At 48.0% G+C, this 13,983-nt stretch overlaps 1 protein-coding gene across 1 annotated transcript in view; it reads left to right on the forward strand.

Moving 5' to 3' along the window:
* Positions 1-4,458: 4,458 nt before the first annotated feature.
* Positions 4,459-13,983, forward strand: part of LOC130116462 (polypeptide N-acetylgalactosaminyltransferase 10-like) — a 105,445-nt gene continuing 95,920 nt past the window's right edge. The window contains exons 1-3 of the mRNA XM_056284368.1: positions 4,459-4,558; positions 6,348-6,486; positions 11,722-11,888. Of these exons, the coding sequence (XP_056140343.1) occupies positions 4,459-4,558; positions 6,348-6,486; positions 11,722-11,888 (406 nt within the window). The remainder of the gene's footprint in view (positions 4,559-6,347; positions 6,487-11,721; positions 11,889-13,983) is intronic.

Consider the following 13,983-nt stretch of genomic DNA (forward strand, 5'->3'; position numbering starts at 1 on the left):
ACCCGGGTCGCCTGCACCACAGCGACTCTGCTAACCAGGAGACTAAAGGGTCGGACCCGTTAGCCAAGGGCTAGCGAGTCTATTCTCATCCATGATCATTACAGTGTGTGTGTGTGTGTGTGTGTGTGTGTGTGTGTGTGTGTGTGTGTGTAGGACCTCCTGTCCCACTCTATTGATATTCTCCTCACTAGACGTTTAAGTGTAGGGTGGAGGGCGGTACGGGTCCTCGGAGGAAACTCGGCAGCAGACTCTTGGTCTTGCTGCGTGGGAAAACTCAGCCGAGGCTCTGGAGGTTTAAGTGTAGGGTGGAGGAAGGTACAGGTCCTCGGAGGAAACTCGGCAACAGACTCTTGGTCTTCCTGCGTGGGAAAACTCAGCCGAGGCTCTGGAGGTTTAAGTGTAGGATGGAGGGCGGTACGGGTCCTCGGAGGAAACTCGGCAGCAGACTCTTGGTCTTCCTGCGTGGGAAAACTCAGCCGAGGCTCTGGAGGTTTAAGTGTAGGGTGGAGGGCGGTACGGGTCCTCGGAGGAAACTTGGCAGCAGACTCTTGGTCTTCCTGCGTGGGAAAACTCAGCCGAGGCTCTGGAGGTTTAAGTGTAGGGTGGAGGAAGGTACAGGTCCTCGGAGGAAACTCGGCAGCAGACTCTTGGTCTTGCTGCGTGGGAAAACTCAGCCGAGGCTCTGGAGGTTTGGCCTTGCATGGCTACGGAGTCTAACATCCTTGTGCCCTGGAAGCGTTGCTGAGTGATGCGAGGGACGTCGGCGGTCTCGCTGGCCTGCCTGATCTCCATGGCAACACACATGTATGATTAATAGTGTAGACTAGGAAATGTTAAAAATAATGGACAGATGTCAATCACAACTTCCCAGAGCCCGAAGTGACGTCTTAAAATTGTTGACTTGTTGTGTTGATGCTCAGTAATCCAGGTAAGAAGGTCACATGAGGTTGAATCAGTTCATCTGGAGACAAGCTTTTCATCCTCATCTAAATTACCTCTACAGTCTCGTCTGACGGCAGGTGTCCCCACCCTTATAAACAATACAGTGACTGCAGGTGTCCCCACCCTTATGAACAATACAGTGACTGCAGGTGTCCCCACCCTTATGAACAATACAGTGACTGCAGGTGTCCCCACCCTTATAAACAATACAGTGGCTGCAGGTGTCCCCACCCTTATAAACAATACAGTGACTGCAGGTGTCCCCACCCTTATGAACAATACAGTGACTGCAGGTGTCCCCACCCTTATAAACAATACAGTAACTGCAGTCACTGTATTGTTTATAAGGGTGGGGGTACCTGCAGCCACTGTATTGTTTATAAGGGTGGGACACCTGCAGCTACTGTATTGTTTATAAGGGTGGGGGTACCTGCAGTCACTGTATTGTTTATAAGGGTGGGACACCTACAGCTACTGTGTTGTTTATAAGGGTGGGACACCTGCAGTCAGTTGAGACTGAAGAGGTCACTATGCCCCTTTTCCACTGCATGGTACTGGCTCAACTCGACTGTAGTCTATTTGACTCTACTCGCTTTACTTTTGGGGATTTGGTTTCCCACTACAGATAGTACCCCCTCACGGCGAAGCCCCGCTGGTCATTTGTGGGCATGTTGACTAGTTTTTTGGGGAGGGGTTTAGATTTTGTTTATATTTAAATAAATATAAATAAATATTTATATTTATGTTTTATTTACTTAATTTAAATAATTTAATTTAGTGGTATTTCATGTCACCTTTTAGTATGTGCTCAGCTCACCTGGAACCTTGACGGAGGTCGTACCAAAATAAACGTACCTGGTACCAGGTACTATCCCTAACTTTTGTCCAGTGGAAAACTAAAAAAAGCGAGTCGAGTAGAGTAGAGCTGAGCCGGTACCATGCAGTAGAAAAGGGGCAGAGTCGAGTAGAGTAGAGCTGAGCCGGTACCATGCAGTGGAAAGGGGCAGAGTCGAGTAGAGTAGAGCTGAGCCGGTACCATGCAGTAGAAAAGGGGCAGAGTCGAGTAGAGTAGAGCTGAGCCGGTACCATGCAGTAGAAAGGAGCAGAGTCGAGTAGAGTAGAGCTGAGCCGGTACCATGCAGTAGAAAGGAGCCGAGTAGAGTAGAGTTGAGCCGGTACCATGCAGTAGAAAAGGGGCAGAGTCGAGTAGAGTAGAGTTGAGCCGGTACCATGCAGTAGAAAGGAGCAGAGTCGAGTAGAGTAGAGCTGAGCCGGTACCATGCAGTAGAAAGGAGCAGAGTCGAGTAGAGTAGAGCTGAGCCGGTACCATGCAGTAGAAAGGAGCCGAGTAAAGTAGAGCTGAGCCGGTACCATGCAGTAGAAAGGAGCAGAGTCGAGTAGAGTAGAGCTGAGCCGGTACCAAGCAGTAGAAAGGGGCAGAGTCGAGTAGAGTAGAGCTGAGCCGGTACCATGCAGTAGAAAGGAGCAGAGTCGAGTAGAGTAGAGCTGAGCCGGTACCATGCAGTAGAAAGGAGCAGAGTCGAGTAGAGTAGAGCTGAGCCGGTACCATGCAGTAGAAAGGAGCAGAGTCGAGTAGAGTAGAGCTGAGCCGGCACCATGCAGTAGAAAGGAGCAGAGTCGAGTAGAGTAGAGCTGAGCCGGCACCATGCAGTAGAAAAGGAGCATTAGATGATGATGAAACGTTTCTGTCAATAAACGTGTCCACATGAACTGATTCAACGTTTTGTCATTTGTTGACTCATTCTGACCAACAACCAAACAAAATCCAAAGTCAACTAACGGGTCGGGCCCTTTAGTTTATTGGTTAACGTAGTGGCCCGTGGCGCAGGAGACCCGGGTTCGTGTCCCGGCTGTGACGGTTCCCAGCTGCCCCCTGAATTCGCTACAATATAAAGAGCTGCACATGGTTGAAAATGCTTATTAGACAGGATGTTGGATACTGGATTCTGATTGGTCAGTTAAGCCCTGCAATGGGTTCTGATCGGTCAGTTAGTTCTGATTAGTCAGTTAAAGCCTGCAGTGGATTCTCATTGGTCAGTTAAAGCCTGCGGTGGGTTCTGGTTGGTCAGTTAAAGCCTGCAGTGGGTTCTGGTTGGTCAGTTAAAGCCTGCGGTGGATTCTCATTGGTCAGTTAAAGCCTGCGGTGGGTTCTGGTTGGTCAGTTAAAGCCTGCGGTGGGTTCTGGTTGGTCAGTTAAAGCCTGCGGTGGATTCTCATTGGTCAGTTAAAGCCTGCGGTGGATTCTCATTGGTCAGTTAAAGCCTGCGGTGGGTTCTGGTTGGTCAGTTAAAGCCTGTGGTGGGTTCTGATTGGTCAGTTAAAGCCTGCGGTGGGTTCTGGTTGGTCAGTTAAAGCCTGCGATGGGTTCTGGTTGGTCAGTTAAAGCCTGCGGTGGATTCTCATTGGTCAGTTAAAGCCTGCGGTGGATTCTCATTGGTCAGTTAAAGCCTGCGGTGGGTTCTGATTGGTCAGTTAAAGCCTGCGGTGGGTTCTGGTTGGTCAGTTAAAGCCTGTGATGGGTTCTGGTTGGTCAGTTAAAGCCTGCGGTGGATTCTCATTGGTCAGTTAAAGCCTGCGGTGGGTTCTGATTGGTCTGTTAAAGCCTGTGGTGGGTTGTGGTTGGTCAGTTAAAGCCTGTGGTGGGTTCTGATTAGTCAGTTAAAGCCTGCGGTGGGTTCTGATTGGTCAGTTAAAGCCTGCGGTGGATTCTCATTGGTCAGTTAAAGCCTGCGGTGGGTTCTGATTGGTCTGTTAAAGCCTGCGGTGGGTTCTGGTTGGTCAGTTAAAGCCTGCAGTGGGTTCTGGTTGGTCAGTTAAAGCCTGCGGTGGATTCTGATTGGTCAGTTAAAGCCTGCGGTGGGTTCTGATTGGTCAGCTAAAGCCTGTGGTGGGTTCCTTCCAATTGAATGCTCTTCATGAAGCAGGCTAGATCTACAGACAGAAGACCGGTCTAGGTATTATAAATCATTATTGTTGTCAGAGTTCTGACTTGCTTCATAAGGTACAGCTGTGTAGTGATGGTCTTCTATTGAACAGTAAGGACCTACACAGTGTTTTCAGTCGAAGACCATGTCATCGTGGATTATCCTTTACTTGTGGAAAAAAACTACACTGGATTGTCATCGACTAATCCACTGGTTGTCCTCGGGTCCTCGGGGACCTGTGGTACTGCAGCTTTCTATCATCACCTTCCCTGTCAGGTCCTCGCCATCTCATCACAGCTGCTGGGCGTAATGGACCTCCAGTCAACCGCTGGACTAATTAGTTCACCAACTCACCATTTCATTATTATCAAAAAAATACCAAATATTTGTTCCCAGAATCCCAAAACCTTTCCTCCGGTACCAAGAGCTGCGTGGTGCCAGACTGGTCTCCAAACCGCCTCCGTGTGTGTGTGTGTGTGTGTGTGTGTGTGTGTCCTGTTGATGTTGCACTGGTGTGACAGCATCCTGACTCTGTCTCTGTCTGTGCTGCCGTGTGTGTCTGTGACAGGGGATGAACCGCATCGGGAAGGACGTCCAGCAGGGCCACACCGGCGTGCGGAGGCTAGACTGGCACGACTATGAAGCAATCAAGAGAGATGCCACACGTTCTGGTTGGTCCACATCCTCACACATGCACACACCACACACAAAAAACAAAAACCACATGCACACACACACACACGCACGCACACACACAGCTGTTGGTGTTGGTCTCCCTGTGTCACTAGAAAACATGTGAACACAGCTGTGTGCTCACATGAAAGCGGCTTATGTGCTGCAGGACCATACAGGTTTTCTTCTGCAGGACCATGCAGTTTATCTGCTGCAGGCTCATATAGTTTATCTGCTGCAGGGCCATGCAGTTTATCTGCTGCAGGACCATGCAGTTTATCTGCTGCAGGACCATGCAGTTTATCTGCTGCAGGACCATGCAGTTTATCTGCTGCAGGACCATGCAGTTTATCTGCTGCAGGACCATGCAGTTTATCTGCTGCAGGCTCATATAGTTTATCTGCTGCAGGGCCATGCAGTTTATCTGCTGCAGGATCATATAGTTTATCTGCTGCAGGACCATGCAGCTTATCTGTTGCAGGACCATGCAGTTTATCTGCTGCAGGACCATGCAGTTTATCTGCTGCAGATTCATGCAGCTTATGTGTTGCAGAACCATGCAGCTTATGTGCTGCAGGACCATGCAGCTTATCTACTGCAGGGCCATGCAGTTTATCTGCTGCAGGACCATGCAGTTTATCTGCTGCAGGACCATGCAGTTTATCTGCTGCAGGACCATGCAGTTTATCTGCTGCAGATTCATGCAGCTTATGTGTTGCAGAACCATGCAGCTTATGTGCTGCAGGACCATGCAGCTTATCTACTGCAGGGCCATGCAGTTTATCTGCTGCAGGACCATGCAGTTTATCTGCTGCAGGACCATGCAGTTTATCTGCTGCAGGACCATGCAGTTTATCTGCTGCAGGACCATGCAGTTTATATGCTGCAGAATCATGCAGCTTATCTGCTGCAGGACCATGCAGTTTATCTGCTGCAGATTCATGCAGCTTATGTGCTGCAGGACCATGCAGCTTATGTGCAGCAGGACCATGAAGCTTATGTGCAGCAGGACCATGCAGTTTATCTGCTGCAGGTCCACGCAGTTTATCTGCTGCAGGGCCATGCATCATATGTGCTGTAGGACCATGCAGCTTATGTGCTGTAGGAGCATACAGCTCATGTGCTGCAGGACCATGCAGCTTATCTGCTGCAGGACCATGCAGCTTATCTGCTGCAGGACCATGCAGCTTATCTGCTGCAGGACCATACAGCTTATGTGTTGTAGAACCATGCAGCTTATGTGCTGCAGGACCATGCAGCTTATGTGCTGCAGGATCATGGAGTTAATCAGCTGCAGCACCATGGAGTTTATCAGCTGCATGAGCATGCAGCTAATGTGCTGCAGGACCATGCATCAGATAAGCTGCAGGAGCAGGACTCAGCCTGCAGTCTGCTCTGATGAGGGGGATTAGTCTCTGTTCACACATTAAACGAGTAGAGGTTTTAATTAGAATTCATCCATTTCAAAGATAAACAAATAATTACTGCCTGATGAAACCATGGAGACGCCACACCATGAGTGTGTATGTGTGTATGTGAATGTGGTTGTGGGTGTTTATTGTGCGTGCTAATTAATTTGGTGTTGAATGAGTGGGTTAATGGTTAATGGTTATCTGTTTATTAAGTTGTGTGTTCCTGGGTGACATTTATGATGTTTGCTTTATGATTTACTGTTAAAGTGTATTACTAAGATTGTGTGTGTGTGTGTGTGTGTGTGTGTGTGTGTGTGTGTGTGTGTGTGTGTGTGTGTGTGTGTGTGTGTGTGTGTGTGTGCCTGCACTCCTGTAGGGAATGGTGAGCAGGGTAAGGCGTTTCCCCTGTCGGATGCAGACCGGGTGGACCAGGCCTACAGAGAGAATGGCTTCAACATCTACGTCAGTGACCGGATCTCCCTCAACCGCTCCCTCCCCGATATCAGACACCTGAAGTGAGTCCACACACACCACACACACTTGCTTGCTTGCTGGTTGTCCATCGTGCCCGATGATGACCATCTTCTTCTATTTGTGGGTCCTTTGAGGACTCAGATAGCAGAAGATACCTGCGCAGCAGAGATGGTTTTTAAAGTGGCATGGGGGGTGGGGCGCCTCTCCCAACGCCACATGACTTGATTGTAGAGGAGATGGTTCCCATGGCAAGGGGGATCCCTAGACGACCGGCACCTCCACACAACTGCAGGGGGCTGCCGGAAATCCAGTTATTCGGAAACCGCCTCGAAGCGTGCCGCCACAGCTTGCTTTTCTGTTGGGGTAAGCTCCCTTAGCCTTATGTCTTCCAGACTCACCCACAAGGCAGCGGGAAAGTGGTTGATAGGTGCCAGGGCCTGCACACCATATCTCTGGGGCCCACTTCTGCTCCGAGATCCCCTGCCAAGTTAGCCTGGGGCCACAAGACCCCAGTTACCACGTGTGGCCATGGGGAGGAGGCCTGGCAGGAGTCTTGGTGAAGGAGAGGCTATGTACTGGCAAGGGAAGGCTTACACGCTAGGACGCTTCCCTATTCGCCACAGAGGCTAGCCAGCGGCAGCAAGCTAAGGGCAGGAGGGACACAAGCAGGTTGGAAGAACACATGCACCTTCCCTCCAACTACACACTGCTGCACTAGATGCATCACAACACCCTGTGTGTATGTACACACACACACACACACACACACACAAAGTGCGAGAGAGAGACACATATTCCTCTGATCCCCACTAGAGTCACATGGGCCAGTAGCAGTAACAGAGGCAGCCTAACTTGCTGTTCGTCATTTGCCTGTGAAGTAATTATTAATTGAAGTGGTTATCTTTAATTATGTCGGCTCTGTCAGATTTGGCGACATCTGGTGGTGACTGTAGTTTGTTTTCATATGCAAAGCCTAGTGTTTCATATGGAATAGACTTGATCCTACTGAAAGCGTTAATGTGCAGGACGCTGTCGCATATTGTGGTGTGACACTGGCAAGATAATCCAGTGGTAGCATGCACTGCGTTGTCATCTGACACTACACAACGTGTCAGTCCCCGTCACACTTTTAATTACACCTGATATACTACACAACGTGTCAGTCCCCGTCACACTTTTAATTACACCTGATATACTACACAACGTGTCAGTCCCCGTTACACTTTTAATTACACCTAATATGCTACACAACGTGTCAGTCCCCGTTACACTTTTAATTACACCTAATATACTACACAACTTGTCAGTCCCCGTTACACTTTTAATTACACCTAATATACTACACAACTTGTCAGTCCCCGTTACACTTTTAATTACACCTAATATACTACACAACTTGTCAGTCCCCGTTACACTTTTAATTACACCTAATATACTACACAAAGTGTCAGTCCCCGTTACACTTTTAATTACACCTAATGTACTACACAACGTGTCAGTCCCCGTTACACTTTTAATTACACCTAATATACTACACAACGTGTCAGTCCCCGTTACACTTTTAATTACACCTAATATACTACACAACGTGTCAGTCCCCGTCACACTTTTAATTACACCTGATATACTACACAACGTGTCAGTCCCCGTCACACTTTTAATTACACCTGATATGCTACACAACGTGTCAGTCCCCGTCACACTTTTAATTACACCTAATATGCTACACAACGTGTCAGTCCCCGTCACACTTTTAATTACACCTAATATGCTACACAACGTGTCAGTCCCCGTTACACTTTTAATTACACCTAATATGCTACACAACGTGTCAGTCCCCGTCACACTTTTAATTACACCTAATATACTACACAACGTGTCAGTCCCCGTCACACTTTTAATTACACCTAATATACTACACAACGTGTCAGTCCCCGTCACACTTTTAATTACACCTAATATACTACACAACGTGTCAGTCCCCGTTACACTTTTAATTACACCTAATATACTACACAACGTGTCAGTCCCCGTCACACTTTTAATTACACCTGATATGCTACACAACGTGTCAGTCCCCGTCACACTTTTAATTACACCTAATATACTACACAACGTGACAGTCCCCGTCACACTTTTAATTACACCTAATGTACTACACAACGTGTCAGTCCCCGTCACACTTTTAATTACACCTAATATACTACACAACGTGTCAGTCCCCGTCACACTTTTAATTACACCTAATATACTACACAACGTGTCAGTCCCCGTCACACTTTTAATTACACCTAATATACTACACAACGTGTCAGTCCCCGTTACACTTTTAATTACACCTAATATACTACACAACATGTCATTACACACATGTTTAGCTTTGTAATAAGTGTCTATCACTTGCTGCTTTGCATTCGACACACAAGCTACTTCTTCTTCTTCATCTTCTTCTTTTTCTTTTTTTTTGGACCCCCTCCCCTTTTCTCCAAATTGTACTTGACCAGTTACCCCAGTCTCCTGAGCCGTCCCGGTCTCTGCTCCACCCCCTCTGCTGATCCAGGGAGGGCTGCAGACTACCACATGCCTCCTCCCATACAGGTGGAGTCACCAGCCGCTTCTTTTCACCTGACAGTGAGGAGTTTCACCAGGGGGGCGTAGCACGTGGGAGGATCACGCTATTCCCCCCCAGTCCCCCCCCCCCCCAAACAGGCGCCCCAACCAACCAGAGGAGGCGCTGGTGCAGCAACCAGGACACATACTCACATCCGGCTTCCCTCCTGCAGACAAGCCAAGTGTGTCTGTAGGGACGGCCGACCAAGCCGGAGGCAACACGGGGATTCGAACCGGTGATCTCCATGTTAGTAGGCAATGGAATAGACCGCTACGCTACTCAGACACCTCTTCTTCTTCTTCTTCTTCTTCTTCTTCTTCGTCGTTGTCGTCGTCAGACTGAACACGTTTCTTCTTGGAATCCATGACGTTTGGTTTGGGTACTTGGTGGAACGGCAGACCCACTGGCACCACTGAGAAGTAAACAGCATATGGAAGAGCACCTGCGGAACGCCGATACGTTGAATGGATGTTGCTATGAAAATGCCAGCGGGAGAAGGCAGCCAATATGGCATTCTTAACATATGAAATATCAAGATTACATCAATAAAAAAGCCAAATAAAAGGGAAAAGGGTTCCAAACTGGTTTTTGGACCCACCGGTTTCTGTGTAAACATAAAAATCTCTGGCTGCTGTGCATTGTAGGTACTGCCGGTGTTCCTGCAGCTCCTCAGTGAAGCAGAACAAGCTGAACGGACCTCCAGTAACACCAAATGCAGATTTTAATGTGCAACTTTGTCCCATCTGCACATCTTTCTCTTTCTCAGATGGACGTCTCCACCACTGTGTAAAGATCTGTATGCAGGTTAACCAGAGTGAGGTTTAGAAAGATACCTGGAGCGGTGATTGAATGATCGATAGATAGATAGACAGACGGACGGACAGACGGATAGATAGATAGACGGACGGACAGATGGATAGATAGATAGACGGACGGATAGATAGATAGACGGATGGACAGACGGATAGATAGATAGACGGATGGACAGACGGATAGATAGATAGATAGATAGATAGATAGATAGATAGATAGATAGATAGATAGATAGATAGATAGATAGATAGATAGATAGATAGATAGATAGATAGATAGATAGATAGATAGATAGATAGATAGATAGACGGATGGACAGACGGATAGATAGATAGATAGATAGATAGATAGATAGATAGATAGATAGATAGATAGATAGATAGATAGATAGATAGATAGATAGATAGATAGATAGACCGACAGACGGATAGATTCTGGGTCCTACAAAACAAAAGCTTCAGGTGGGGTTTCTTTCCACCATTCGTGCTTTAAGGCGGTCTTATATCAGCTCGTCTTGCTGCGATCAGTTCTGTCAAGTGAATCCCAATTCCCTCCCCGGGCCCATGAAATTTGGCCTAATCCCAATTTTCCCCCAACCGGCCCTACCCCTAGTTGTGGAGCGCCCTCTACTGGGTAGTGGCCCCTTCAAAACGGCGCTAAAATGGTTAGGGTTTGAAATCTTTACCTGGGAAATGGGACGCCAGCCGCTCGTTACGTCATCACCATCATCCTTACACCTGCTGCTCAGGCCGTGGTTATAACGTCATGATACTACGCATTTTATATTGGAGCCTGTGTCTTGCTACCATTATCAACTCCTCTAGGGACAAATCTGACCAAGTTTGCAGGACAGAACAAGACATTAATCTGTTAGCAGTAGACAGGAAGCTTGTTTACACATCCACTACTTCAGTGTCGTCCTTCCCATGGAAGTTTCTGCCCTGCACTGGTATCAGATGAGCAGGAAGTGCAGAACATTTGCTGCTGGATCATTTTTCAAGCTTCATACACGGGGCATGAACATAAGTTCACTGTCACTCACAAATCATTGTTTACACCAAATTCTACAGACATCGTGGATAGTGTTTTTTTCTGAAATACTTGTTTTAACCATCCGACTGCACATGCCTTTGCATCTACATGAACTAAGATATTCTAATGGATTTTAAAGTGTTGCATGATTATTTGTAAACATATACACATTTATGGACTTCTTTCCCTGCACCTGTAGCGATCTTCCCTCTTACACTGCCTCAGTTTGCAAAGCATTCTGGGAGTCTATTTCTACCAATTCGTTTGGAGTGTGCATGTGAAAACGCTCCGTTTGAGGGGTCATTTGGAGGGCTAGATGACTACCACCGCTTGATCCCCAAAACAAACGGGACACCTACCATTCACCACCGCACACCAAACGGAGGGGTAGGGGCTAATGGTAGCATAACCTATAAAAAGACTCACTGGCTGAGCGCCAGGGGGTCTGCCCCCTTTAGTCGAGCGGTTAGCGACGTCGCCTCGTGGTGCAGTACCACTGCGGATCGAATCCCGCAGCGGGCGGGAATCTGCTCGGTTACAGTAGGGCTGGGGGAGGGGGGTGGGATTGGGCCATTAATTTAGTTAACAGTTTTGCAGTACTTTCAGTTGATCTATGTGACTAACCGCTGAGATTTAACCACAACACATATGCTCCAGTCTTTCTGCTCCATTATTTCTTCCACAGCCATTTGTTTTGCAGAGGATGACCCAAGTCAGACTGAAAGCTGTGTCTCATTATGCTGTAAAAGCCACACTGTCAGAATAGGTCTTCATTTATTCACTGTTGTGTGTGTGTGTGTGTGTGTGTGTGTGTGTGTAGCTGTAAACAGAAGTTGTACGCTGAGAAGCTGCCCAACACGAGCATCATTATTCCCTTCCATAACGAGGGCTGGTCGTCTCTACTGAGGACGGTCCACAGCATTCTGAACCGCTCACCGCCGGAGCTCATCGCAGAGATCATCCTGGTGGACGACTTCAGCGACAAACGTACGTACACCCAGACCCACACACACACACACACACACACATCTGCTCAGACACGCAGTGGATATAAAGTGTACACAACCCTGTTAACATGGCAGTTTCTTGTGATGTATAAAAATGAAACCAAGATGAACCATGTCAGAACATTGTCCACCCTGATTGTGAAATTTCAACCTATGACATTCAACTGAGAAACAACCAGAAAATTTTCAGGGAAAAAAAGCTATGGTCCACAAAGAGCTTAAAGCATGGACATATCTCATTGTTGAAAGGTATGGGTCAGGAGTGTGGTGTAAGCCGGTGTCATTTTTGACGTTTTGCACATGCGTGGCACGGTAAGCGCGGCACAGTGAGCGCTGCACGGTAATCACAGCACAGTAAGCGCGGCACGGTAAACGCAGCACGGTGAACGCAGCACGGTAAACGCAGCATGGTGAACGCTGCACAGTAAGCGCGGCACGGTAAACACAGCACGGTAAGCACGGCACGGTAAGCAAGGCACGGTAATCACAGCACAGTGAGCGCTGCAAGGTAAGCCTGGAACGGTAAACGCAGCACGGTGAACGCAGCACGGTAAACGCAGCATGGTGAATGCTGCACAGTAAGCGCGGCACGGTAAACACAGCACGGTAATCACAGCACGGTAAACACAGCACGGTAAACACAGCACAGTAAACACAGCACGGTAAGCAAGGCACGGTAAACACAGCACGGTAAACACAGCACGGTAAGCAAGGCACGGTAATCACAGCACGGTAATCACAGCACGGTAAGCAAGGCACGGTAATCACAGCACGGTAAGCAAGGCACGGTAATCACAGCACGGTAATCACAGCACGGTAAACACAGCACGGTAAACTCAGCACGGTAAACTCAGCACGGTAAGTGCAGCACGGTAAACTCAACACAGTAAGTGCAGCACGGTAAACTCAGCACGGTAAACTCAGCTCGGTAAACACAGCACGGTAAACTCAGCACGGTAAACTCAGCTCGGTAAACACAGCTCGGTAAACTCAGCACGGTAAACACAGCACGGTAAACTCAGCTCGGTAAACACAGCTCGGTAAACTCAGCACGGTAAACACAGCACGGTAAACTCAGCTCGGTAAACACAGCTCGGTAAACTCAGCACGGTAAACTCAGCACGGTAAACTCAGCACGGTAAACTCAGCACGGTAAACACAGCACAGTAAACACAGCACGGTAAACACAGCACGGTAAACACAGCACGGTAAACACAGCACGGTAAACTCAGCACGGTAAACTCAGCACGGTAAACTCAGCACGGTAAACACAGCACGGTAAACACAGCACGGTAATCACAGCACAGTAAACACAGCACAGTAAACACAGCACAGTAATCACAGCACGGTAAACACAGCACAGTAAACACAGCACGGTAAACACAGCACGGTAAACACAGCACGGTAAACACAGCACGGTAAACTCAGCACGGTAAACACAGCACAGTAAACACAGCACGGTAAACACAGCACGGTAAACACAGCACAGTAAACTCAGCACGGTAAACTCAGCACGGTAAACACAGCACAGTAAACTCAGCACGGTAAACACAGCACAGTAAACTCAGCACGGTAAACACAGCACAGTAAACTCAGCACGGTAAACTCAGCACGGTAAACTCAGCACGGTAAACTCAGCACGGTAAACACAGCACAGTAAACTCAGCACGGTAAACACAGCACAGTAAACTCAGCACGGTAAACTCAGCACGGTAAACTCAGCACGGTAAACACAGCACGGTAAACACAGCACGGTAAACACAGCACAGTAATCACAGCACAGTAAACACAGCACAGTAAACACAGCACAGTAAACACAGCACAGTAAACACAGCACAGTAAACACAGCACGGTAAACACAGCACGGTAAACACAGCACAGTAAACACAGCACAGTAAACACAGCACGGTAAACACAGCACAGTAAACACAGCACAGTAAACACAGCACGGTAATCACAGCACAGTAAACACAGCACGGTAAACTCAGCACGGTAAACACAGCACAGTAAACTCAGCACGGTAAACACAGCACGGTAAACACAGCACAGTAAACTCAGCACGGTAAACACAGCAC

This window comes from Lampris incognitus, chromosome 8 (assembly GCF_029633865.1).
Source record: "Lampris incognitus isolate fLamInc1 chromosome 8, fLamInc1.hap2, whole genome shotgun sequence".
Taxonomy (NCBI): domain Eukaryota; kingdom Metazoa; phylum Chordata; class Actinopteri; order Lampriformes; family Lampridae; genus Lampris; species Lampris incognitus.